At 43.2% G+C, this 27,868-nt stretch overlaps 1 protein-coding gene across 2 annotated transcripts; it reads right to left on the bottom strand.

Moving 5' to 3' along the window:
- On the bottom strand, positions 1-27,247 carry stk11ip (serine/threonine kinase 11 interacting protein). 2 transcript variants are annotated; one of them, XM_030410239.1, is made up of 26 exons: positions 27,061-27,247; positions 26,765-26,832; positions 25,997-26,199; positions 25,804-25,878; positions 25,526-25,621; positions 25,313-25,420; positions 25,145-25,216; positions 24,914-25,043; positions 23,765-23,868; positions 23,553-23,642; positions 23,207-23,248; positions 22,736-22,903; positions 22,567-22,648; positions 22,019-22,471; positions 21,709-21,932; positions 21,023-21,133; positions 19,837-20,083; positions 17,364-17,497; positions 17,016-17,277; positions 15,381-15,490; positions 13,249-13,346; positions 11,741-11,922; positions 5,430-5,514; positions 4,403-4,485; positions 3,134-3,360; positions 1-1,312 (listed from the first exon to the last, which is right to left on the bottom strand). In XM_030410239.1, exons 2-26 carry the CDS (start codon positions 26,829-26,831, stop codon positions 1,172-1,174), a joined length of 3,594 nt encoding a protein of 1,197 aa, XP_030266099.1. In that variant the 5' UTR covers position 26,832; positions 27,061-27,247; the 3' UTR covers positions 1-1,171. The 2 variants fall into 2 exon arrangements, with proteins under 2 accessions (XP_030266099.1, XP_030266100.1); XM_030410240.1 differs by having other exon boundaries at positions 11,741-11,919.
- Positions 27,248-27,868: the final 621 nt, after the last annotated feature.

Below are 27,868 nucleotides of genomic sequence, written 5' to 3'. Positions count from 1 at the left end.
AAAGGTTCTCTGGGCTTTAATACCAAACTCTGCGATTACATTAACCTTTTTTCAAGCCTTTGTGAGAAGTTTAGTACAGATAAAAAGGTAAGTTTCTTTCAATTTCTCCAAAAGAACATCACACAAAAAACACAAATAAACACCTCACGTTTATCTTCAGTTATACACATCACACATCAGATTCCTTTTTATATAAAAATAAAATACTTTTTGCGTTAACCCACATTGAAAAAAAAACAAACACAAAAGAAATAAATTACTTTACACGGGTTAATCTAAACTCAGTTCTTTTTGATCTTTACGTCATCTGTGCATGCTGAGAACACGTACAGGCGGCTACAAACGTGACGCGCACAGCTGCAGAGGTTCTGGATTCCATTTGACGACCCATTCATAAACTAAATAAACAGATGTTGAGATATTCAGGAACGTAAATCCGCCGCACTTATCCAGTTATGACTGTTCACCGTCGGAACGTAAACAAAAAAGCATGGCCGCGTTACAAAAAAGGAAAAGGAAACGCTACTGTTCATCTTTGAGAAGTTCACAGGATTTCTGCAGTTTTGCAATTCTGGTATCCTTTTTCTGCTCACATGACACATCATGAGACCCTAATTGGGGGGTGGGAAGGTGTGAGGTGACCCCTGATGACAGTGTCTCGAGCCCTCGGGGGCTTTCAGGAGCACCTCCGGCCTCGTGTTGAGCGCGTGATGTCACAACTCAGTGCACCCTGACACGGCGAGGACGGACTCCGACTCTTTACGCTCCCTCGGCTCCCAAAATCTGCTCCATATCAGCCCGAAGCTGCAGCGATTGACGAACATACGAGATCCATTAAGGTCGGTGCATTTCAACAAGAAAACATGGCAGCTGAAAAAAGAAACAAGGCACACTCCATTTCAGCTGCAGAAGAGTTGGTATCTGGAGGGAAACATTATGCAACCAGTGCTTTTACAGGCTTGTGTGCCACATGAATGAGTGCAATCATTTCCAAGCTCTTGGCCTGAGAGACGAAGAAAGCAACGAGCGTAATGGGAGCAGACTGAGTGCAGACTGCGTGGAGAGAAAATAAAGACAAACATCTTCCAGTACCAACACGCAGATCCATGCTTGCAAAACACACACACACAGTCTGGAAGTCTTTTCTCCGTCTTCATGCCCTCCCCCGCCATCACGCCGCTTTGTCTTGCAGGCTTGTGTGCAGTTTCACTCCGAACATGGCCTCCCACTGCGCTCTGACCCAGGCCAGCAGACCCTGGAGGAGCTCGGTGCTCTCCGAGCGCACACACCACGTCTTCTCCTGTTTCACCGTCTGCGCGAGGAAAAAACAAAAACACACACACACAACACGCAGAGACGACGAGAATTAACACAGTTAATCTCAAAGAAAATTCGACCTGACAACAGGGGGCTGCCGTAACCGATATCCCATCGTTGAAAACATCAATTTCCTCGGTCAACGTTATTAAGCGGAGGTTTACAGCGTGCCCACTCGCCCTGGATTGTTTCTTCTTGATTGTTGCGGCTGTAATTAAACAAACTGCGGGTTGTGTTTGCAGATCACAGCGAACAGAGGAACAATTAAAGGAATCAGTCAGTTTAGCGTTCTACTGTAGTAACTTTACGCACATGTGGAACAAATCAACACCAAACATGGCTCTATAAATACCTGCTTTTACTGTTTGATTCAGGGGCTTGCAGCTACTCCAAATACCAGACTTCATATGCAAAAGCTCACGACGGATGACTTTATTTATCCAAGAAGCTGAATTACACATTTGTTTTTGGAGTTTGTTGGTTCTCTGAACCGTTCCCTCATGTCTGATTGTTTAATGACTTTTAATTGTTTTCTTACTTAACAACTAAACTGAATTTCTTGTCTCTTCAACTTCTCTTTTTGGTCTTTGTGATCTTTCCTTCTGTTCTTTCTTTTTAATCTTTCTGTCTGTTCTTAGTGATCTTTCTGGTCTTTGTGAACTTTGTGATCTTTTTTTCTGGTCTTTGTGATCTTTGTAATATCTCTTTCTGGTTTTTGTGGTCTTTCTTTTTGGTCTTTGTAATCTTCCTTTCTGGTCTTTGTGATCTTTCTTTCTGGTCTTTGTGATCTTTCTTTGTGGTCTTTGTGATCTTTCTTTCTGGTCTTTGTGGTCTTTGTTATCTTTCTTTTTGGTCTTTGTAATCTTTCTTTCTGGTCTTTCTTTCTGGTCTTTGTGGTCTTTTTTTTTGGTCATTGTAATCTTTCTTTTTGGTCTTTGTAATCTTTCTTTCTGGTCTTAGTGGTCTTTCTTTCTGGTCTTTGTAATCTTTCTTTTTGGTCTTCCTTTCTGGTCTTTGTAATCTTTCTTTTTGGTCTTCCTTTCTGGTCTTTGTAATCTTTCTTTTTGGTCTTCCTTTCTGGTCTTTGTAATCTTCCTTTCTGGTCTTTGTAATCTTTCTTTTTGGTCTTCCTTTCTGGTCTTTGTAATCTTCCTTTCTGGTCTTTGTAATCTTTCTTTTTGGTCTTTGTGGTCTTTGTAATCTTTCTTTTTGGTCTTTGTGATCTTTCTTTCTGGTCTTTGTGGTCTTTGTAATCTTTCTTTTTGGTCTTTGTGATCTTTCTTTCTGGTCTTTGTGGTCTTTGTAATCTTTCTTTTTGGTCTTTGTGGTCTTTCTTTCTGGTCTTTGTGGTCTTTGTAATCTTTCTTTTTGGTCTTTGTAATCTTTCTTTGTGGTCTTTGTGATCTTTCTTTCTGGTCTTTGTGGTCTTTGTAATCTTTCTTTGTGGTCTTTGTAATCTTTCTTTTTGGTCTTTGTAATCTTTCTTTGTGGTCTTTGTAATCTTTCTTTTTGGTCTTTGTAATCTTTCTTTGTGATCTTTGTAATCTTTCTTTTTGGTCTTTGTGGTCTGTCTTTCTTTCCTTCTTGCTTTCTTTCCTGTCTTCCTCCTTTTCCTTTTAAATGAACGAATGAATGAAATCAACTCCTAAACCAATCAAATCAAAAGGTGATATGTTTAAAAGGCTTCAGTCTGGAACCAAACTATTCCTCTTTCTTTTTGTTTTTTCTGTTAAAGCCTGTGACGATGTTTAGCATCTTGTCTTTGTCGTACAGTAGAAGCAGCAGAATCCAGTCCCGTGACATGCTGCACGCTCACCTCATCGTAAAGCTTGATATCCATCCTGCACTCATCTGAAGGCCACAGGTGGACCGAGCTCACACAGCTGATGGGCAGCGTTTCTAAAACGGTGAGGCTGCCGCTGCACGGCTCTTTGTTTTCATTCACTGTCAGACTATTGGAGCTTTTCCTCCACTGGTGATCCTCTCTGAGCAGGTACAGGGTCTCCCGGGTCGCCAGGGCTGTCAGAGGCGTCCAGATATCCTCTGAAAGGAAAATATGACCTCATTCAAATGCATTCATCCCGGTTTTATCTTTACAACTATCTTTTACCTCTTGGATTCTACAGTTTTGATACAAAATAAAGCAGGTTTCAAGTGTTGATTTTAGCCTCTGATTTAGTACTACAGCTAACAGTCACAGGTCACCGGTTTTAAAAGCTTTACAAAGTACCTTTCTTCTACAAAGATAAGTTTTGGGATCATATTTCATGTCAGATAGCTCCGTTTTCCGGGCAGCAAGCAGAGAGTGAAGGCAGATCGAGGCACGCTCAAATTAAAGCACTTGAAATTCCGGCGCCGTGCACAGCTGTGTGTAGCCTGCAGCTACCTTGGCTTTCGACAGACAGCGAGGCATCCTGCAGCACCACTTGCTACACACACGAGCACGAAACGCATGCATACCGATACAGTTGCCCGTCACTCAGTCCGGCCGGGACGACAGATTTCTGCCTATTTTTTTTACGAGAAAGGTTGTTAACACGGATCTTTGACAGGTGCTTCACCTCAGCTGCTTCGCCACAAATCACATCCTCTCTCCCACATTTTCCTCTTGAAGGAAATAAAAATCCTGCATCCATTTTCTGATTATTACTCCCATTTAGGATATTTTCCTGGCACCCCTTTTTTTTATTTCTGGGGTTGCAGGAATATCATGAGGGCTTTTATTGCGGCATTAACTCTTGGCTCTCTTCCTGCCGGTCGAAATGAATGTTTATGATCTGGCTGATTCTACAGTTTTTTTCCTCGAGCTACGTGACCTAAATACAAGAGAAATATACCTTCAGTTACTTTCTACATAAACAGCACTGGTGTGAACCCAGAAGGGAAGACGTCGGGAACGTGTCCTTATTATGTAATTAGCGTTAACAGCGCTGCTCTTTTCACCCCCTGGCGCCCTCATACGTGACATGTCGAGTCTTGAAACCTTATCTTTCCTCTAATGAGTGAGCGTGTAGAAAGGCAAGAGTCACAGAGTCAGACGGAAAAACACAGGTGAAGGCAGGTCTCTCTTTTTTAGATACATCACCTTGCAGAACAAATGCCAGAATGTAGAAAAACTGCAGCTGACCGTCCTCCACGTCAGCCTGGATGTCTTCACACACCAGAGGCCTGACAGATGAAAAGAAATCAAGATTACGACACATTTATTAGCAGAAAAATCTCCCTTTCGCAGCCAAACTGTGCAGTTAGAAGCCTTGACAATGTTTTCATAAAAGTTCGCACAGTGTTGTGGTGGCTTGTGGTTGCCAGGTGCTGGTTTTTAGATGGAAGCACTTCAGTGTCAGGAAAGGGGGATAATTGACATAATAACAGCTGACAGGTCTCGGTTTGTGCAGAGACTGTGGTTAGCTGCCTTGCAAAGATAGTTGCTGATTTGATTTGTTCTTAGTTTCTGATTATTGAGCTGTGAAGGGCCTGAGGACTACTGACATTTGGAGATTGGAGCGTCGGGACCTTGATATTCTAACCTACTCCTCATAAAAATGCCCAATTTTCATTTCCAAATCTTTTCTTCATGTTTTCCAGGTTGTCAAAACATCTACAAAAGACTTGAAATGCTTAATCACTCGCAGCTTTTTTTCCCTCATGTTGCTCGTTTGTGAGAAATGTTCCTTCTCTGAAATAATACTTCTTGTGCTCTTTCAGTGAGGACCTAGAAAAAGCTACCGCCTTCTGTTTTGGTGAGGAAAACATACAATAAAAAAGGGCGTATAAAAACTACTGGAGGTGACACGACATGACACGCATTCTTTGGGATTTGTGGAGGAACACATGTTACAAATTAAGATGTGGTTTTCCAGCTAATTTAGCAGCGCAGTTTCGCAAAATGAAGTCTAAAGAAGCTGATTGTAATCAAGTAAAGATGTGTCAGAAATGTGCAGTGTTAGAGCTCCCTTTGATTAACACCTTCCAACAACCACATACAAATGTGCACAAACACTGTTTAGACCACATCTTTCAGCGCACAGACAAATAAAATTAAAGAGATGTCGGCCATTTTCTCCCAGCTTCCCAATGGTTACGTAGGTGTATGAGGGCTGGGTGGAGCGTACCAGAGGTGGTGCTGAGGGTCGAGCCTCGTGGTGGAGATGGACTGCAGCTTGCTGTCCGATTTGTGGGCCATCTCACGCACAACTCCTACACAAATCACAAGACAAATCAAAGACAAGAACCAAGAACAGAAAAGTCTTGAAAAAAATGTAAACAAGAGTATAGAAGCTCAGAGAGGCCAGTGCAAAATAAATAAATAAATACATAAATAAATACATTGTCAGTGTTTTTGTTTTCATCTGTGAAAGAGAAGTGGATAAAATAGTTTTGCCAGGACAGTAATTATTATTCATTTTTTAAGAACAACTCACTGGGAAGAAAACAGAATTGTTAGTTGTGTAATTCAGCTACTTGTGGCCACAATGAGTGTTATGAAAACAAACAAAAATATGATAAAAAATGTATTTACCAACTGTTAAATTTTAAGTTCGAAAAAATACTACAAAAAAATAAGAAAAATTATCTTAATAAATTAATTAACCAACTTAAAAAAACTGTGACCCTTTTTAGTTCTCAGGCAGTGCAAAAAAAAAAAACATTCCACAAAAAAAAAAATCCTAATAAATATATTGAAGATGATGAAGAAGTTTACATCCAAGTCATTTATAGATGAATTGCGGAAGTAACCAAAGAAATGAACGAATACTCAAGAACTGTAATATCTAACAAAGATTTGAAGAAAACTATTTAAAAACAAAGCAACAACTACAAGAAAAGATGGATTAAGACACTAACAGTGTATCTGCCGATAAAAGATTTACTAGATGATGATTTTAAACACCAGAATAAAAGCATATTTTCAAGATTTATTACAGAGTCAGAGAAAACAACTCACTTCAACCTGAAATGAGTTACAGTAGCCTAAAAATGTCACACCCAAATATTCTTGGAAAAGAGGTCCACACACACAAAAGCCAAATTCCATCGAAGACTTCTTCTGGTATTATAACTCCGATAAGAAAGCCAAAAGGTTTCCAGTTGCAGGTGTAAGATTTCAGCTGCATAGACTCGGTGGGTGAGAAAATGCCGGGAACACAATGCGCTGGGTCACGCTCACATCCACTTATTGTAGCGTATCATTGAGTGTGACAACAATACGGGGCAGAGAGGATATCTGCAGTGTGGCTTCGCTGTCAAGTCTGAATGGGCGGACTTCAAAAGGAATTTAAAGGGACACTAAGTAGGAGTGGGGAAGAAAGAGGACAATGACGGGGTAACGGTGCCTCATCAAGGCCCATTTTAGGATGGAGGTCAATGTCATTTTCTCACATGGGTCGCATGTTTTACAAACTTATATTTCCAGAAGTGTGTCGGTAGCTGCCATGGCTCCCTTCAACTTGTTGTATTTGACACTGATGTCTATGCATGTGTCTGTGCTCCACTATTCACACATTTGCCTGGCTGGAGGCCGAATTTAGCTAATTTGATTGAGTAGTTTGCTAATTGTGGGTTTCAGGGCCCCAACTACGGGTTACGAATTGAACCTAAGGCGTTGTGACATAATTATTGGAGTAGAATAAGTATTTAGTATTGAACGGGTGTTTTACTAAATCTTTACAATAATACTGACCTTTCTTTTTATATTTACCAAAATGGGTCCACAAATACATCAGTGTTTAATTTAGTCCGGCAGGCGAGGTCTGTTTGACTTAAAAATACTGTATAAAACTGGCATAATTGTGCTTTAAACAAGAGCCATCTGATCTGAGATTTGTCTGCGAAAAACATGTCTACCACTCAAGAACATCGTCCAGCATTATCAAATGCGTCAGTGTTTAATTTTGTCTTAACAAAACACAGCCATAAAACGACTTCCTGACTTGAATACAGGAACTATCTGATCAAAGAATAAGTAAACAACACTGGGAAGCATTCACCAAGCATTCAATGCCAACCTTCAAGGCTACGGAGCTATTCTGGTCGGTGTTCAAAAAGTATTTGGGTTCAGTATCCAGTCTTATAGGAGATCAAATGGGAACATGACTCAACATGCATCCTGAAGCAGAGGCTGTAAGCAGACATTTATTCTCATTAGGACCTCTAAAAAATTTGGGATGATGTGTTAAGCTAACAAAAACAAGATGCATCTCTTTGCAAATTAACCATGTTTACCGACAACAGTTTTCCGAAGTGCTCCTGAGCCCATGTAGTAATCTCCTTTATACAACGACTGAGTCTTCTGAGGATGCCCCTTTCATAGCCATTCATGATACTATCACCTGTTACCAATGAACCTGTTTACCTGTGGAAAGTTTCAGGAGCTTTCAACAACGTTCTGAGTCTTTTGTTGCTCCTGTCCCAGCTTGTTTGGAACGTGCTGCTGGCAACATATATTTACTCAAATCAGTGAAGTTGAAACATAAAATATATTATTACCTCCACCAAGGAGGTTATGTTTTCACCAGTGTCCATTGTTTGTTTGTTGGTTAGTTAGTTGGCTGGCTTGCTAGTTGTTTGGTTGTTTGTTTGTTTGCTGGCTGGTTTGTTTGCTGTGTGGTTGGTTGGTTTGCTGTTTGTTTGGTTTGCTGTATAGTTGGTTTGCTGTGTGGTTGGTTTGCTGGCTAGTTTGCTGTTTGGTTGGTTTGCTGTGTGGTTGGTTTGCTGGCTAGTTTGCTGTTTGGTTGGTTTGCTGTGTGGTTGGTTTGCTGTATAGTTGGTTTGCTGTGTGGTTGGTTTGCTGTTTGGTTGGTTTGCTGTGTGGTTGGTTTGCTAGCTGGCTTGCTGTTTGGTTGGTTTGCTGTTTGGTTGGTTTGCTGTGTGGTTGGTTGGTTTGCTGTATAGTTGGTTTGCTGTGTGGTTGGTTGATATATTTGCTGGACTAAAAGACTAATGAATGGAACTTAGATGGAGGATGGGCCTTATTCTGGCCACATGCACTCTTGATGTGGGTCTGGATAAAGGGAAAGATCCAGGATTTTTTCTTTAACATCGCAAGAGATGACGTTTTTTAACATTCTTGTCCATTTTTGCCATTTGTTGACACTTGGATCTTGATGAAAAAGAATATAAATCAGGTAAATTCATGAGTGTCCAAAAAGGGACTGTCGGGCCTTGGTGGAGATATGAGGTCTTTTTGGTGCTATTCTAGTCGTTGTACTGTTTTCAATTGAGCATATGTCAAAAAGTATTAGTAAATGATCACATTGTTTCATTTTGCATTGCCTCACAACTATTTTTGAGTCAGCGTGCCAGAAGTGAAGTACAAAATGTTCTACTTTGGCACCAAGATCCTTATTCTTTTCTAAAACTTTGGTTGTTTAATCTTTTAACTTTTGAATTGTCAAAATCCTGTTGGATTCTTCATCAAACGGTGTTACTGTTGGATAAAAAAGTTATCATTCATGCCCTGTTATCTGTCATGCTGCTGTTTTTAAACACAGAAATGTCAGTTTAAATCACATTCATTTCTGTTTTAGGTCTTGTAATCTTTTCTTTTTTTAAAGTAGAAATGTCCAGTAAACAGCATCAAAATGTGACAGATTGCTTGACCGCTTTCGCAAAAATCTGCTTTGGACTTGAGTCAAAGTCTCTCACATTGTTGGAGCAACACTTTCACGTGTTGAGGAGAAACAGTGAGAGTCATACGAACCAAAAGAACATGTAACGTGTTGGCGTGGACAGTTTCATCAATGTGCCATCCAAGAGTGCAATCACAAGTAAGCAAAGGTGACTGGCTGAGCGTGTTAAGTTTTCAGCGGATGGTCTTTGGTTGGTGTTCTGGTCTTTGTCAGTTCTGCTTCCTCTTGTTTCAGCCCCAGACTTTTTGGCTGCCTCCAACACCAACACCAATGTCCCTGATGGATTTTCACATGAGATCGAATACAATACCAATGAAATAGGTAAGATTAGATTTTCAACTCCCCGCTGAACACTGTAAACTCATTGAGGTGATACATCCATCACTCACATCTCCCCTTACACAGTTTGAGTTCAACAACAAAAACTGACAAATTCCTCTATGTGAGAGAAAACAACGGGCCAACAAAAACAGAAGATCAGTAACAGACTCTTCGAGATTCCAGCGGTCTCGTGTTATCTCATGTTTCAATAAAGTTGTATCAGACTCGGTTTGTTTCTCAGCTCCAGAAAACTGTCCTAGTTATAACCACATCCTTTCTCTCTTCCAGCCAGCGACTCCTTCGTCATTCCAGTTGTGGTTTTTGACTTTGTCCGCATGATGGGAGCCAGCTTGGACGATAGACGGTATTTGTTATGGTTAAGCTTTTCCGCACTTCTTTGAACAGAATAGTACAACAGCTGTTTTGGGGTTAATTTGGCATTAGGAAAAAAGAGTTCGCCATAACATCAACTTACTTATCTCTGTCGTCAATGAAGGGAATATAAATATACACGCACTTTACACGTAGGTATTTGGCATCCAAACATCAGATTTTCATGCTTGTTTTTATAATACACCTGGAAGGGAACCATTATTTGTGTTTTTCACTTGTCTGCTCTGCCTCGGACAATCTCTGTGGTCTTCCTGCGAGCAATCTGGAATCATTTTCAGCCATGAAGAACACAACGCAACAAATGAGCTGTTTATGAAATTAGATAGAAAAAAGCTCTCCGAGGACAGACGGGAAGCTAGAGAAGAAGAAAGAAAAGGAAAGTATGTTTTGGAAAATGCCTCTAAAATGTCATTAAAGGGATTTGCAGCAAATTCACAAAAGCTTTTAAATAGGCTGCCCAGTCGTCCTGGAAGACAGTTCAGAAGGACTTATAAAATAAAACAAGATTTACTTGAATTTCACTGAGAGTAACCAACTATTTGTAATGGTTTTTACTTTATTGGAATCCGTAACCATAACCCTAACCCTGCTGTGGCAAACCCTGAGCCCAACCCTGGATTTAATGCAGTAAACCCTGGCCCTGATCTCTGACCCCAACTATGGTGGAGCAAACCCTGATCCTGAACCCGGCTTTACTGGATTAAACCCTGGCCCTGACCCAAACCCTAACTTTGTTAAAGCAAACCCTGACACTGGCTTATTGGATTAAACCCTAGCCACGACCGCAACCCAAGATTTATTGGATTGAACCCTAGCCCTAACCTTGACCCAAGATTTATTGGATTGAACCCCAGCCCTGACCCTGACCCTAACTTTATAGTAGTGAACCATGACCCTGACCCAATACAGTTGAAAATTCCTTGCAATCGGACAAGTCTCTTGATTGATAATCTGATTGGGCTATTATTGTGATTGTCTGTGGCACATTAGCTGATGGCAGTTTCATAAACACATACCGGTTTATCCTTCGTAACTGTACATTGTATTCTCTTTTATAACGTGTCAGTTTTTTGTTTTTATCCATGTTTTTAATGCTGTTGTCTGGGCCGGGCCTCTTTACAAATATAAAAAAAGAAGAAGAAAGAAGAATTATTGCCTGGTTAAATAAAGGAAAAACTGAGATTTAATGAAAGAAAGAATGAATTAAACTTAAAAAGTATCAAGAAAACAATGACTAGACTTTTTAACAAACTATGAGATGCTAGAAGATCATGAATCCCTTTCCAAGTTCTTTCAAAAATATTTACTTGATTGCATTTGAGTGAAAGCTGGACAGAAACAGTTGAGGAAAAAGTGGGTTTTCTAATCCTGTTTTTCTACGGTTTTCAGTATCTTGTATCCTCAAAATGTTAAAATGCAACAGTCATCATAAAAAATACCTCCCTTTGTCACATTCTCTATTTCACATTTCCCCACAATGTGGTATTAAATGTCCTAGAACTGAGCAGCAATACTTTTTTCACATGTGCCAAGATGTTTTCCTGTTTGCTCCTCACGTTTAGAGGCTGTCTATTGTCAAATTAATTTTCCATATTTTTCCAGACATTCCAGGCCCGAGCAGGAGCCCCCATCTAATAAAAGGTTTTCCTCTCAGCCGCTGGTCCTCCCTTGCAGACGAGTAGTTGGTCTGGGCAGGATGTGCTTAGTCTGTGTGAACCCAATACAAAAGGGGGCAGAAATCTGCGTCACGCAGCACACATATGGTATAGTATTAGCTTGTGAGGGGAGTAGCTTGGGTTTCTGTGGTACAATGTCTGTGAGGAGAACATGCTGTTCCAATACCTGCCTCAGGGATTCAACAGCACAACTTGTTTTTAATCTAAATTAGTCTGTGGTTTATCATGTGGCATCTTCCCTCAAAGTGCCCTGAGGAAAGTGCTGAAACCAGTGAAACCAGCAAGTACAGAGAGAGAGGTCGGTGAGTTTCTATTTTCAGAAAATACAACCTCCTTTATGTGTTTTCCATACGTTAAGCACAAACCATTTTCCACTTTGCTTCTATTTGGCAGTGTTTCCTTTACCTGTCAGGAGGCCAAAAAAGCGCTTGCAACGCAAGCTGTCCCGTACAAGTAGAGTGTAGGCCGGGCCCCCGTCCCCAAACTCCATGTGGATGCTCTGAGAGCCAAGCCCCACCTCCAGGTAGCTGAGCTCCATGATAGGGTGGCTGTCCCGCTTCTGCAGCCAATCGGACAGCTGGCCTCTGCTGGGAGGAAAGGACGTCGAGGCATCAGAAATTGTGCCGTCACGGTGAGACAGATTAAATGGTTTACTTGATCTCTGACACTTGGAGGTGCCACTGCCAGACCAGCACTTAAAAAAGGTGTTTGCTAAAGCCAAAGTTTACTCAGTACAATCACGGTAAGAACTAACGTAATACCTCGTCAAGATATAAGAAACAATACGTTTGCTGCACAGTGCCTAGAACAAGAGAAGTCAGTTCCTCTGGTCTAAATTAACTTGTAAGAGCCATCACAGCACCGGCTCATGTCTGAAGGTAATCGATCTTGTTTGGACGAGAGAAGAAAAGCTTTTCATCTGTGCGACAGAGGAGAGAAGGAATAACAAAAGGGGCTAAAACTAACAGGAGGAGTAAAGACTCCACAGACACAGCGAGGTCAATGTGTTCTCAAGATGTGACCCAGAAACCTGTGCAGGTTATGCAATATAATCCACATCCTAAACGGAGGGTGTGGGACGACACACCAGCGTTAGAAGTCATAATTGTTAACTGCAGCTTGGCGCCCTCTTTTGTATCAGTGTCCACACCAGCAGGATTTAATTACTTTTTTTGATAAATTGGAATGTGTTGCGTCAATATCTCACTGACCTAATCCTACCTTCAGAGTTCATTTATTTCATCTTTCACTCAGTTTCGTTCTGAGTTGTTCACAAAACCGTTCTGGTTGAGGTCCACCTGCTGTTGGTGACTCTGAGAAGTTGCTCGACATTTTATTACTAAGTTTCCCCACTTAATTTACTTACATGAATGTTTATCCTGAGTTTTTCCCCTTTTTTCTCTCGTGAAAAGGTGCCATGTGTAAAGATGGCCACCTGTTGAAAGCTGCTACAAAAAAGAGGGCAGCATATCACTTGAATAATCACTAAGTTCTGCTTACTGTACTCTTTCTTGTAGCTGTCTTTGCCTGTAAGGCTACTTAGCTAAGTTATCTGTGCAGCTTGTGGCTCTATTAGCCAACCGACAGAAGGTCAGCTTGTCGGCTGGGGATACAGTAAGGAGGCGATTTACAGAAGCCCCAAAATTTACAGTCTTGACATTCTGTGAGATCATTTTCTTTATTTATTAGACTTAAAAAGCTAAGACAGCTTTCTACACACATTGCTGATCACATGAATTCATTCATTCATTCATTGAGGGTCCAAGCATAAGAGAAGAGACAATTTTGTGCTTTTGGGCTACATGTGTGGACTAAATTGAATTGAAAATGTAGTATTTGTATAAGATGTATGCAAAACAATTAATGCAAAAATGTATAAAACTGCAACAAAGAATTATACTTGTTTTACTCACTGATTTTCTGATGTCATTTCCAAGAAATAGATTCTCTGGTTTGACACCACCAACAGAGAGGGAATCTCCCCTGGCTCCCCGAATTTGACAGCTGACATCTGAAGGCACAGAGAAAAAAGGATACATGACATAACTCATACGGCACAATAATTAGCATCATAAGGCCGTAAATTCAATGCAGAGCCATTAACGGCACCAGCTTTTCCCCAACCTCTACAGGGGTTTAAAACAAACCTCTAAGAGTGAGGTCTTGCTTAATTTCCTCTCGAACAACACAAGAAGTAAAAGCCTGAGTGAAAGAGCGAGCAGCCCCTGTCACTGGATAAACAAACAGAACTAAGATGAATGGAGCGGGACCTCCTGTTTCCAGCTGTGGTCCTGTTCCGCTCTTTGCTCCTCATCCAGGTGTCCGACAGAGACAAGCACTAGCCTGCTGATTTGATGGGCTCCCAGGATGCACTGCATATTAAAAAAAGGTCTCAGGGAATGCTGAGTGACGGCGGGGCTACAAAAGAAGAAGAAGAAGAAACTCTGGGTTGAACGGGCTCCTGGGAGTTACTGACTGCGTTCATCTCGGCTGACTGAGATGAAACCGCAGCTGTAGGTCTTAAAGTTGTCACCACCGGTTAAGCTGGAATCTTTTGGCCATTAGGGAGACATGTCAGAGGACTTTTTCAAACCGCAGTCACAAAGAAACAATAACAGCGTCATAAAAACATTGTGCTGCTACATTTAAACAATCACTCACAAGCAGTCGTCATGGGCAAAATTATACTTAAACAGTGGAGTCTGGCAGGGACATGGTTTCCTGCCCTAATTTTAGCTCCAGTAAAGACTTAAAAGCCCTGAAAACACATTTTCTGTCACTCAGCTTCTCACTGTGAGCGATTGAGTCTGACATGAACTGAAGATTGGTGAATTTCTGTTGTTTCGTTTGTGCGTTCTCGCTGATTTAACGAGACACGGCTCAGTTGGGAAAAATAAAGCGATGTTACACATTTCCTGCACCAATCAGACTTCCGCATTACTTGCGATGACAGTGATGAGGCTGTTTGCTTATGTCGCCAGCACTGATTGTCAAAGCTGATCCAACTGAATGGGCCCAGTTTTGAGTGTTCAACTAAGCTAGTTAGCGTAGCTTAGCATAGAAACTGGAGAAAACAGCTTGCGTAGCTCCTCTAGAGAATTAACATCTTTGTTTTTGTTTGTTTAATCTTTATTAACCTCGAGTGTAAAACAGACAATTACTGGATTTAGTACTTCTTGTAGTCACACTGTTTTTTGATATATAGACATGTGTTTTTTATTATCAATTCCTGAGATATAATAGTACATTTCATCTCCCTGCCAAGGAAACTGGACCTTGTACAAACTGGTCAGATTTACTACGATCCATTTAACTTCTTCCCCTGTATTTCCTTTCCTTTTTCTAAACCGCTCCCTCTTATTTGTTCCCCAACACACACCCTCACACTCCACCAAAATGTCTACAACACACACTGCCAACACCCCAGTAATTTTCCCTCTCGCTTTATTTAATTTCTGTCCTCCCACAATGTGCTTATCCTGTCTTTTTGATATGCCTAGCTGTGTCTCGTCTTGTCTCACTTGTTACTTGCTTCACTAAGTAAAGGCTGGATATAAACTTGCATTAAAGTTGTTCATTCGCAGGATGGCTGCCTCGGGTATCCTGCGTCTGTTTGGTTTGGTTGTGCACGTCCTCAAAACTTTTAACGCTACGTGAACACAAGATGCAAACTGCACTTGAATGGTAGGGTCAGCGCAGGGTCAGTATGGGGACGCGACAGGGTCAGAGGTCAGTAAGCAAATCAGCAGTGACAACAATGGTGGAAAGATTTGAAGAAAAGCTAAGAGACCACATCTGTACAATGTGTCATCGCTGCTGGCGAAGATTAGCACCAAACCACAACTGCTGCTCTCCCTCTCTCTCCAAAAATGGTCACTTCTGAAGATGGCAATGACCGTAATGCCCAAACTAGGCTTTTAAAAATGGTTGTTTTATGTTTTACTTTCTGGCGTGCCCTCTCGTGGAATCCACGAGTTACACGTCAGTCGTCCACATGCACACGTGGTCAAAAAGCAGGCACATCTCCAGCCTTACTCCTTCTCACCTTGAGGAAAGAGTGAAGCTCCTCTTCCTCCTCGAACACCTCCACATCCAGGAAGAGCTGCAGCCGATGGTCCACCGCCTCGTAGTCCTCAGACAGTAGGTCCAAATCATCTACAGACACATTGACAGTTGGTGAATAAGTAAGTGGATAACTTGATTTATTTTAAGAGTTTCCTGGCGGCAATGTGAAGACTTACATACTTCTTGGTTTTTCATGAAACCTTAGCTACATTTTGCCCCAGCGTCAGCCAGCAGCCCTCACACAGGAAGGAATTTAAGAGCAATAATCCCCAAATGAACAGCAGCGGAGTCTATTTGAACACTGATTAATGGTTACAGCTACTCATAAATGACAGGGCTCGGACCTGCGGAGAGGCCAAAACAAACCCGCCGTCTTTCATCCGAGGAGAGAACGCAAACAGAGATCAGATTAAAAAAAAAAAAAGAAGCCTTTGAACCCTCAGACAATGTGCTCTGCAGAGACGAAAGGTGGACGCGTGCACACACACACACAGGTTGATTTGTCTTTAGAGAAAAAGCACTTCTTCAGGCCTCTGCTCCACAACAATGGGAGCACTGTAGCACCAAAAAAAAAAAAAAGAAAAGCCACTGTACATTTAGCGCCAGTGTTTTAGGATGCTGCGAGTCGTCTCCAGTGTGAGACTGTGGTTTCAGAAGGACAGATTACATGGTACTTTTTGGCGCTGCGACTGCAACATCACAAAAAAGATACTGAAAGCTATTATTACGCCTCAGCCCTCCCTCTCTCTCTCTCTCTCTCTCTTTCTGACTTTCATTCCTCTCCCATCACTTCCAGTAATGATTCCAGTCTGTCTTGTTGCACATGTGGTTCATCTAAAAATGGCAGCCATATGTGGGAGAAATCGGATGCTGTCACAGAGATACAGTGCGAACGGGTTTCTGTGCCACGCGGTATCCAAACACTCCCCATCTCTGTTCACTTTCAATTAACACTCGAATTCATCTTCAGGAGAGGCAACGGAGCCGACGTAAACAGTTTACACCACACGCCACAGTTGATGTGTTTTACAATGGAGTGTAGAATTCACATCTAGTAATACGTTGCCATTTATATTTCACTGCTGTTCGGGAATTCCTCCAACAAACCGGCCTGCCAACATCACAGGGTTATTCTGGATGTAAAAACTGTACAGCAAGACAAGATTTGTCCCCTTATCGAGCACATTAACTGCTTCAGATGTCGCTTCGAGCTTCTGCAGTACGAGGATTTGCTGCTTTTCTTTCAAAGTAGCACATTTCCAGAAGTGCACCGTTTATTTACTGTTTGTTTCTTGTTTATATTGTTTGATTTTTTGTTATCTCTATTAAGCAATCCCCTTTGCTTTAGTTGTTTTTGTTTTAGTAGTAACTTCAGCTGAAGTGCGTTCAAGGGCTTCCAATAAAAATAGGGATTTTGGCGCCAGTGTGTTGATTCCAAAGTGGAAGTAATACGATACATTCCTGCGTCGATATTTTGTCTGCAGGGTTTATCAAGCGATCATTGTTTTCCTGTATTTACTAGCAAGAAAGTCTGTTTTTGAGGATTCCTGATTAGAGGCATTTTAAGACATTCCAAATCTCCAATCAAGATGGAGTAAAAAAAAACAAAACTCGCCATTCGGGGTGGATCTTCCTGCAGGGTGCGCGTGGACGTCAGGTGGCGTGGCGCTCTCAGCGGTGTAGTGGTAGCTCCCAGCCAGATCCTCTTTACTCTGGCAGTCCGTGTTGTAGGAGATGATGGAGGTATCGCCCCGACCGGCCTCGGTGAAGAAGGAGCTTCCCTGGGCGGTGATGAAGGTGGGGTCCTCTGTGGTGGTGGTGGTGGTGGCAGCTCGGAGGATGGGACTGCTGCTGATGCTGGCATCTGTGTGATCACCCTGAGACCAACGAAGGAAAGGATGAGATATACAGGAAAACAGACAGAAGAGAAAGTATTTTACTGGTTTTTGCAAAAACAAAAGACCTTGATGTCGAGATGATCGTCCTCACTGTCCGGTCTCGACGAGCCACGGATGGGCGTGCTGCAGTAGGGAGGCGATTGGGCGGCCAGCTGAACCACATGATCGCTGCCACACTCTGGACAAATATTACTGTTCCCTGAAGAAATAGGAAAAACAATCAAATACAGGAAGTTATTTCCAAATATCAACATATAGGTGAAGGTGAAAAACATCCCGATCAGTGACAAAAAACAGGAAGTGCTCCCCCTCATGGCCTTAACTGGTTATTGCACCAATAACAGCAGTGTGGTAACCTTTAATATCTGTTGTCCAAGCACATACAGGGTTGGGTAGTAACAGATTACATGTAATCAGGATTTCTTAATCAGATTGCAAAGAGTAAGCGACTATAATCAGTCCTGATTAACTTTGAAGAAATGATTAATACCTAAATTGCTCCACTCAGGACGTCAGCTTTGTTTGTAAATGTCAAACATCTGCTGGTTATAGTTCCGTATATGTGAGGATTTGCTGCTTTTCTTTGTCATTTAAGGCACTAAAAGAAGAGTCTTTGGGTTTTAGACGGTTGGTTGGACAAAAGAAGCAATTTTGGAGACGATGCTTTGGGCTCTGGAAAACTGTGGTGGGCATTTTTCTGGAGAGCCAGAGACCAGAATCGGACGAATCAGCGTCAGAAACGTCCGATTCTGCAGCGGTCACATTTACACAAATGCAGCCGGTTCCCCCCCCGGCAGAACCGCCAGCCCGAACAGAAAGAAAGAAACAAAATATCTTGTGTTCTGTTGTGCTGTCCAAAGCCTTTCTCCTCTCCTCTGTTCTCCTCGGCTGCCTGTCTGTGTGTGTGCTTCACTGTGGGCGTCTGCTCGGACAGAGCGAGCTCTCCTCGAAGTCGTCCATGTGGCCTTTGATTAAAACAGCAACATGAACTTACACTAAATAAACACCGTCCCACGTGTTGTTAGAATACACGCAGAACACCTTTAATTTGTCCCAGCACTGTTGTTGTAAAGGGTCATTTGACTTGACCAGCTGGAAGTGCTGAACGAGCAGAATGTATTTTATTTGCACCGAAAGCCTTTTGAGATGTTTAAAAAAGAAAAATAAATATTTGTGGAACCCGCATTTTTGTGGCTGTGTCCTTTTTTTTTTGGTAGTATAAAGGTACAATGTTTTCATGAAGACTTAACAGAGAGTATTCAGAGACTATTCAGCTGTTAGTTTAAGGTTTGGAGCAAAGTTACTTATCAGCCTTTAAAACAAAGTATAAAACAAAGTATAAATCGTATCTGTTAAAATGCTTTAAACCTAAAACTACACTGTGGAAGGTGGAACTAAAAAAACACAAGAAAAAGAAGAAGTTTTTAAAAACAAGTCATCTACGTCTCCTCAGGAGGGTTTAATGATTCTGACAGCCAAATGACCAATGATGCTAGAATACAGACAGAAACACGCCTGCCCTTTTCTGTTTTGTTTTTTTCTGTCTCTGCAGGGCATGTAGTTCTGTAACCCACAGGCAAACAAGCCACTAAGTTCAGACACGTGCAATTGACAAAAGGTATTTATTGCCAGTAATCTCTTTGGAGCAGCGCGCTAAGCGCACTAACAAAAGGATCTCGTCTCCAAGAAATCCCTAAAACATCTGCGGAACAAAAGCCCGAGCGCAGGCGGGTGCGTGCCGGAGCAGGTCTTAATGTCAGGTTTGGTCAAAATGCTGGGAGGTGGCTGCTGGAGCGAGAGGGTGCTTATCTGTCTGCTGCTGATTATAGAGGTGGGAACTCGGCGAAGTGGCCCGCTGGGCAGTGAAAGAAGGGAGATAACTCCTGGGATGCTTCTCTGTGGAACATCTGATAGCAACAGTTTGTTTTGAGAAAATATGCAGACGAGCAATGGGAGCCTTTGAGCTTTGACGTCAGACGATACACTTCTTCTTCTTCTCGTGCATGAATGTGAAAACGTGGCAGGTGAAATGTGTCGAGTCCTCTCTCTCTTATCGTTAATTTTCCCCAGCTGACACTGACTCAACAGGAGTGAAAGTGCTGGTTTAAATGGAAAAATGTAACAACATGTACACTCGTGCTTCGTTTCCGAAATATGTAAGCCTGGGCGTGACTCACGCGAGTGCGTGCGTGACTCAGTTCGAGGGATGAATCAGAGTCGAGGCTGCGGTGGATTTGTGTGGGATCCTTTGACAGCCACAGATGACAGATGAAGATATAAACTAAAGCCAAACACCACGTTGATTGGGCAACTTTTCTTTTTTTTTTATTTAACCTATGAGCCAGCAGTTTTTTTTTTTTTTTTTTATTGTCAAAGGCAGATTTCATTATGTTTCAAGATGCCTTTTAACATCTGGTCAGTGGATGTTTAAAACCACTTTCTTGCGTCACTCTGAACTTGAGGGTTTTATGTTTCATAGGATGTGTTTTTTCAGCATTAAAGCATGCACCACAATAAAAGCACGAATCTGAAAATGACCTTTGCCGTCATCGTCGCCCTCCATCGGCTCCTCGTCGCCCCGCTCCTCCGCGGCTTCTGGCAGCATCGCGGCCCCTCTCCTCCTCGCTCTCCCCGCCGCCGCCGCCACCTCCTCCTCGCTGCTCTGCGCCTCACGAGTGAACTCTGACCTGCAGCGGAGGCACTGCAGGCGAACGCAGCTGGGGCGGAGCTCGGAGTCGCGACGCTGGTTTTCCTCCGCCACATGGGACAGCACGTCAGTCAGGGCCTGGTCAGCGAGAACACATGTTTGTTGACACTGCTATGGAATTTGGCCTTTCACTGACACCATACCTTTTTAAAAAATTCTTCTTTATCTTACTCTAGCTGTTACTTATTCCCCCTTTAGAGCTCTGGAAACAGAGAAATCTTCATTATAAATCTGTTTTTTTCACTTATGAGCCAAATTATGACCGATAAATGTGAGCAACCAGATCATCTTCTGCAGAAAAAACAAGCTGATGAGCTGAGAACAGACGACTTTTTTCAGCTGTCAACATCTCATCTGACATTCAAGCTTCATGTTTTGATCATGAACAAGAGAAAATGCACAGACACAACACAGACACAGAGTTTCTGTGCACGTTCAAAGCTCTGCAGCTGCAGGCGAGGAGCTACAGTAGCTGCGTCGAGCTTCTCAAGATGGCACTCCGGGACGTAATGTTTAAGTGTTCCTGTAAACAACAGAGCGATCCGTCTTCAAGGTGTTGGTTGGGGTTTATACTTGTTCCTTCTGCTACGCGTCTGTTTATAAAGTATGATTTATAAGTCCCCAGCTGCTCCCACCGCACAAATCTAAAAAAGCTAAATCACATACTGGAATTGGTATTTACTTTCTTGTGTTAAAATTACAGCTGGGACCGCGCGGCCGTTGCACAATGTGAGAAGACCAAAGTCATAAACAAGGTAGTAAACATGGTACACAGTGTGCTGCTGGATGTTGCGTCACCGTCGACAAAACAAAAAGGTAAAGAGCCGAGGGCAGCTGGCGAGCGTGACCCGACTCGCACAGGGCGGCCAAGAAGGCAGCGAGTGGGCGTCCTCATTTACATGCCTTGCTTCAGATTCATGCGATGACAATCTGTTGGGGTTTTTGTGTGGAATCTTAAAAATACTTCCCGGAAAACACGTTTTCGAGCGTGTGTGTGTGTGTGTGTGTGTTATTAACCTGCAGTGCCTGCTGTGGGTCATCATCCAGCAGGACGTAGCACTTTCTCCGTTTCTCCCTGTTGATGTAGTCGAACTGAAGCTCCGCAGCTGGAAGCATCTCTTCTGTCTCCTGAGAGGAAAAAAAAAAAGAGAAAAGTTAAACCGACGACTCACAGGAAGATTTTTGTTTTGATTATGGCTTCGAGCTGAAGTGATATGCTTGAAGTTAACGGGACAATATTAGTGCGGGGAACTTTGTTTTCGAGTGTGACGGCTTTCAAAATAAAAACAGAAATAAAATGCTGTGTCGGTTGGACTGAGAGAGAAAGAGCTCGGAGATGTTTCCCGCTGCTGATGAAAGAGCTGCGGAATTATCCCGATGGCTTCCAGGTGTGTTTCAGGAGATCACGACACGCACACACGCAGATACACACCGCACACACGTCACGTCGGTAATCCAAATCGTGGCATCGGGGGAAAGAGTGCGTGCCAGTTTCATCTGGATCCGCAGATACTGACCCCTTACTGCCAGCCGACAGAAGTGGCAAACAGGTCGATTTCTGCTCCACTTCCTTCGTTACTTTGTGTTGTTTTCAATCAACAGAAGGTAGGTCAGCTCAATTTATATGAATCATAAACCAGGCATCGAAATGAATCAACTGCGTCCCGTTACACCGGTTTTATTCCCACCCTTTCCTCTCTCACCCCTCGGGTCCAGGCGGCCTCCGTGGTCTCCACCCGGGCCAGGCTGCCGAGCTCCAGGCGGCACCTCTCCCGTCCGCGCTGCGTGTCCACCTCCAGCACCAGGTGCTGCGTGATGCGCAGGAACACCTCCCTCCTGCTGCTGCTGCTGCTGCTCCCCGCCGGACCCTCTCCATCTTCTTCTCTGTCGGATAGGACGCCCACAAGTAGCGGGTGACACAGGTCGACTGACAAGAGAGGAAAGAAGATCAGAGAAGCAAATTCACAAGTCATAATGATTAGATTTGATTCCACTACTTTTTGGTGACCCTACCTCCCAGATCCTCCTCCTCTTCTTCCTCCTTGGTGTCCACACTCCCGCCTCGAGCCGACCTTTGAGACTCCGGACTCGGCTGAGGCGAGCCCGACGCTGGTCCGTCCACCACGCTGCACTCCAGAGTGGACTCTGTGTGCTGAGGGCTGTGAGCGGTCCACTGCAGGGTCGACTCTGTTTCCAGGTCTGCCTCCACGTTCTCCGACTTGGGCTCGGGCGAGAGCAGCAGCGGGGGAAGGACCTCCGGAACAAGATGCCCGGGGCTGGTGGACGCTCGTGTGGTGGTGTTGAGGCCGTTGGGGAGGGGTTGAGGGTGAGCGGATGGTTGGTTTGTGTTGTTGGTAGAGGCGGAAGCTCCGTCTAGATGATGTTGGTACCTCAGCCAATCCTCGCCCAGCTGATCCCTGAAGCTGGACATGCGCTCGATCTCCTGCTGGTGGGGGAGAACGATGCCTAGTGGAGAAATTACACATCAATCAACAGCTAAATAAGCTTTAATCACTACTGTTACAAGCAAATAGTAGTTCAAACCTTTTGGACAGACCCACCTTGAGCCAAGGAACGCAACCTGGGCTCGTAATCTGTGTCGCTCGGCTCGGATATGCTGGCTCTCCGCACCTTCACCTTACTCTGAAATAGAAAAACAGATCAGTTTATCATTATTGAACAGTCCCGATACACCCGTAACAAATAATGACTTAATCCAACACTTCTCACTCTGGACTTCTTCTTCCGTAAGTGCGACACTCCCACTTCAGCCACCGACATGCTGTCGCTGAGCTCCCCCGCGCCGCTCGACACTTCCTGGTTACTCCGTTCTGGCTGCACTGCAGCCGGAGGTGCGGTCTGTACCTGGGCGATGAGCTGGCCTGCTTTGGGCAAAACCTGCGTAACACATTGTTCTGATATTAGACTCTTAATACATGCATGTCTGGCTTCTTGACCACTGACCATGAATGGAGCCCAGCTGGTTAATCCCAGGTCATGTCCTCTGACACAGGGTGGTCAGGCGTTTGTCATTAAGAGCCCCGACACCATGAAATCCTCCACCTACTGATCTCCCACTTGAATCTCTTCTTAAAGCCTTAAATACCTTTATTCACCCAGAAATATCTGCTTCTATCTCAGGAGCTGCGGGCAAAATACCATCAGTTTGCTACAGAAGTACGATCGTGCTTTGAAACTTACAGATAGCTCGGATGAGGACAGCGGGACGCCATCGAGTTTGAGCTGGAAAGAAACAAAAAAAAAAAAGGGAACATTTTCAGCTCAGTGTGACAGAACATCACGAGCCAGCGGGCGGCAGTCATGTAGAAACACCACGAGTTCCCAGGATGTGGTCGGCAGGAGGCTGTTTTTGAGCAGTTCTGTTTGTGTGGAATGAAGTTTTCGCTTCCAGATAAATCAGGACTTCTGCAGCTGCACTATAAACGTGTCCATGCAGGCACTTTTTTAAACATGTTATCTTCTTAATGCTTCTGTATTCAACACGTTTTGAAAGTAATATAGATGTCTAGCTGTAATTATGACTCACTCGGAGGTTTGCAGCCTTCGGGGACAGGTGTCGGACGGTGCAGTCGCGGTGAGTCTTCTGGAAGAACAGCGGGTTGCCCTCCAGGTTCAGCTGGAAGAGTAACGATTTATATTTTACAGTCCACTGGTGTCACATACACCTACATTAAATAAACATGCCGGGGCTAAATGATATACTGGGGCCCTTTGAAGGGGTATGACATGTTTGCTTACTGTGTTGAGGCAGTGCAGCAGCGAGAGAGGAGCCAGCTGGGAGTGCTCCAGCAGGAGGTTGTAGGCCAGGTCTAAGTGCTGCAGTGAAGACAACTGCTCAACACCTGCGGACGCAGAAGAAGACTCTCGATAATAAGAACACGGGGGTGTAAACAACGTATGCAAGGAGGATAAAAAGCAGGGTTCGTACACATTTTTCAAGGTCAAATTCAAGCACTTTTCAAGCACTTTCAAGGGTCATTTTAAAGATTTTCCAGCACCTTATTGCTGGGGTAAAATACGTATCTAAAGGAATATATATACTTGTGATTTTTTTCTTCACTTTTTAGCACAATTATGTTAAGTGCATTATGCTGTAAACATCATAAATTATATTTCATAATAGCAAAAACTTCAGAAATTAATTATCCAGTCTGATCCCAATTTTGTGAAAGACAGAGTTATAATGTCAAGCACTTTCAAGCACTTATACTAAAATCCAAGCACTTTTCAGACCTTGAAAACACAACATTGAAATTCAAGCACTTTCAAGGATTTCAAGCACCCGTACGAACCCTGAAAAAGAAACCCGCAGCTCAGATATTTAACAGATTCTCTTCCCATGCAAACAGACATAATAAACAGGCAGGTGTGAGGTTATCTGAAGCTTCACTGTGTGACGATAAACTAAATCCAAAATGAACAGAAGTGCTTCCAAAACAGTGGCAGGGGTCCCTGTCCGAGGAAGACTGCTCGCTTAGATAGATTTTTGAGTTTGAGCGTCTACGGTGAGAAGGGTGACATGAGGTCAGTGATTTTTCCTGGAAATTTCCAAGGGAAGTTAAGTTCTGACATTTTGGAAAGTCACATGACAATATAAAACTTGAGCCTTTTTAAAGTGAAGTGAAATAAACATGTTTAAGGATGTGCCTCTTTAATTGAAAACTCCCCAGTTAAGTAAAGCCTCAACAAATAACCCGTCCCATAAATTCATGTTAACTCCCATGGAAAGTTTCCACCTGAATTTTGGATCAGCTTCCTTTTCTTTTCTTTTGTTCCTCCACTGACTCACTCCTCTATCAGCTCTGTGGATGTTTAGGCTGACGACTCGATCTGATTCGATTGTGTTTAAAAGAACAAGATAAGGAACTTTGTGTCGGTCTGCGTTACCGTTGATCGTCTCCAGTTCATTATTCCTGAGGTTCAGTGTGAGCAGTTTGGCTCTGGCGCTCAGGCCCAGCGTTGGCGCCCTCTGCAGGCAGTTGTAGCCCAGATTCAAGTGCTCCAGGTCACTCAAGGGCTGAGGGTGTTGAGACACAGAAGCAGAACGAGTGGTCACAAGCAAATAAAGGAACTACACCGTTTTAAATAAAGGGAAAATATAATGAAATAAATAGAAACCTTTAGGAATTCAGCACACTCCTGAATCTTGTTATGGCTTAAATCTAAAGACTTCAGGACGTTTAGTAAACTCTACGAAAAGAGAGAAGAGAAGATTGAATTCACGTGACGATAACATCAGTTAAAAGAAAATCAGCAAAGACGCATCTGTGTGTGTGTTTGTCTCACTATTGACTGGTCAAGGCAGACGATGGAGTTGTAGCTGAAGTTCAGGGTGTGCAGCTCCAGCCAAGGCAGCGCAGAGCTCAGGTCGCCTCCACACAGAGAAAGCAGCTCCTAAACAAACACACCCATATATATATATAAATCACTGAGACTTTGACCGTGCCGTACATGCACTCAGTGACACTTCCTGACAAATGCGCTGCAGACGGAGAGTACCTCCAGGGAGCTGAGGCTCTTCGAACATGTGAAGACCTCCAGCTGAGAGTAAACCCCTCGCAGACCCTCCAGACAGTGTGGAGGGATTCGCTTCAGCTGGCGAGGAGGAGACAAAAAGATGCTTAGTGTCGGAAACTGAGGAAGAAGGAGGGTTGAGATATTTTTCTATGTGGTGTAAGGTTTTGATTTACAGAGCAGATCCTAAAAATCAGCTTCGATCATATTGGAATTGTTGCAAAATAAATAAAAGAGCCTGAGGAAAAGTGTTTATACTCTACCTCCAAATACTTCAACGACTTGAATGGGAAGATTTTCACCACAGACTGAAGTCTCGTCCCTGGAGGGTTGATGAGCTGCGTTTAAAAGTGAAGCCACGCAACACATCATTAATAAGATTCACCAGAAGTAAATAACACACACATTTGTTTGTGGGTTGAGCCACCTGACCCAGTTTTGGTGATCCTAGCTCACCTTGAGGGAGATGGTCTTCTGCAGGACGTCAAACAGGAACTGCAGCTGCAGCAGCGACGCGGTGTCGGCAGGGTGGGACGGCAGCGCGAGGAACCCATGCTGCTGGCTCCTGGACAGCAGGTACTGCTCAAACAGCCGGGTGAGCTGCTGCAAGCTGGCCGCCGGCAGCGTCAGCGTGCTGCTGCCGTCCAGCACCAAGTCGCCTGCAGGGTGGGAGAGATAAATCACTTAACTTGAAGGGAAAACATCCACAGGGAATTAGGATTACTGTGGAGAGGAAGCAGACGTTTAAAGAGGCACTATGTAGTTTTGCAGAAGAAATTCACACTTTGATAGTTACAGTATCTATGAGGTAATAAACAAGCTGTTCTCAGAGAAAAATAAGGTACCAAAACACTGTTAGAAGCTGGAAAGGTGGCAGGGTCCGCCACATATAAACAAAGTAACACAGTATGAAACTGTGTTACTTTCTTTTCTTCCCAACAACTACATAGTGCACCTTTAGGACCAGGTGCCTGACATTTGTATGACAAATAAATCCATGTGTGACATATTTTTTTGAGGCAAATCCAAGCAGGACCAAACACAGAAATTCTAAGTAAAGACTATTTCCAGCATCAGAGTTTTGACACAGAGCTCCCTGCTCTTGTTTTGGTTGAATTTCACGGGCTTAAATGCAGTCAGACACACTTAATATGATCTTTAACTGACTTGGCATTAACCACACCTGGAGTACAGTGAGTGTCTGTGTGTTGCACCTTGACATACCATCATTTCGGAGGAGTTTGGCCAGACTCTGTACCAGGGAGGACTGGCCATCGGTGGATACAGCCATCCTGAAACGATTCAAACAAACGTGTTAGCTCGATAATAAAGTAAAAATCCCGCCACTAAGAAGCTGCTACATAACCGACAACAAGCATTTAATCGTGTTATTGAAATTCATGTATCTGTCAACTGACGTTAGCTAACATGAGCGCTCAAAACAGTTGCTAACGTTAGCCGAGCTAACGCCAACTAGCTTACCAACTTCCTGGTAGCTAAGCTAAAAAAAAACGACCTACCTGCGCAGTGACAGCCACTAAATGGAGGGCTAACATAAAGTTCCACTTTCCTAGGTGAGCACTAAAGCATTTTCATATCCGTATGTGGAGGTAAACGCCGTTTCAGTTGCAATTTGTTGGTTTCATAGTGCAGGACACAGTGATGTTGACATTTCGCTTCATCACATGACCAAGAGCTGATGCTGCCTCTACGGTGGCCTCGATGGACCAAAAGGGGTAAAAGTCCAAATAAGTTGCAATTTCTTCTTTTTTTGTACAAAAAGGAGGATATTACTGTTTGTTTTGTATTTTTAATAATAAGAGATTAATTATTGTCTACTTTAAGGACATAGAGAAGATAAAGTAGCCGATGTAATGTAAGAAGATAGTATTTTTTGAGTGCCTTATTCAGAAAAACTGCTTGAAAAATGCTCCCTCATATCAAAAAGCAGCATTTTTATGATATTTATATGAATCTTAAAATCACTTTAAATATGAACACTTGAACGCTGGGGTGATTGCCCTGCTCTGGAGTAGTTACTGCAGGTGACCACAGGGTGGCGCACTCTAGCAAGGATCCTAAACATCCCAACACAAACACAAATGACAACATCAGTGCAGATGAAAATGTCAAATTGACAGAAAGACACTGAATCCATCCCGCCTGCCACGCTTTAGAGAATGGAGCCGCTGCAGCGTGCATGATGATGCTCAACGTGACCGATTTGTTCTCTTCTGCAGCTCCAAAGCCAGAAACAGCATTTTAAATCCGAAACGTGAGGGCCAGTGCGAGACCTTTTGTGCTTCCCAGGCTTTAAGACCCGAGCAG

This window comes from Sparus aurata, chromosome 24 (genome assembly GCF_900880675.1).
Source record: "Sparus aurata chromosome 24, fSpaAur1.1, whole genome shotgun sequence".
NCBI classification, from domain to species: domain Eukaryota; kingdom Metazoa; phylum Chordata; class Actinopteri; order Spariformes; family Sparidae; genus Sparus; species Sparus aurata.
The sequence above is the reverse complement of the archived record's forward strand: the minus strand, read 5'-3'. Positions and strand labels throughout refer to the sequence as shown.

Coding starts and splice junctions, on each gene's coding strand:
- stk11ip (XM_030410239.1), bottom strand. CDS start 26,831: ATGGCTGTATCCACCGATGGCCAGTCCTCCCTGGTACAGAGTCTGGCC. Junction 23,249..23,552: donor CGAAGGCTGCAAACCTCCGA/GTGAGTCATAAT, acceptor GTTTCTTTCCAG/CTCAAACTCGATGGCGTCCC. Junction 13,347..15,380: donor AGCTTCACTCTTTCCTCAAG/GTGAGAAGGAGT, acceptor CTGTGCCTTCAG/ATGTCAGCTGTCAAATTCGG.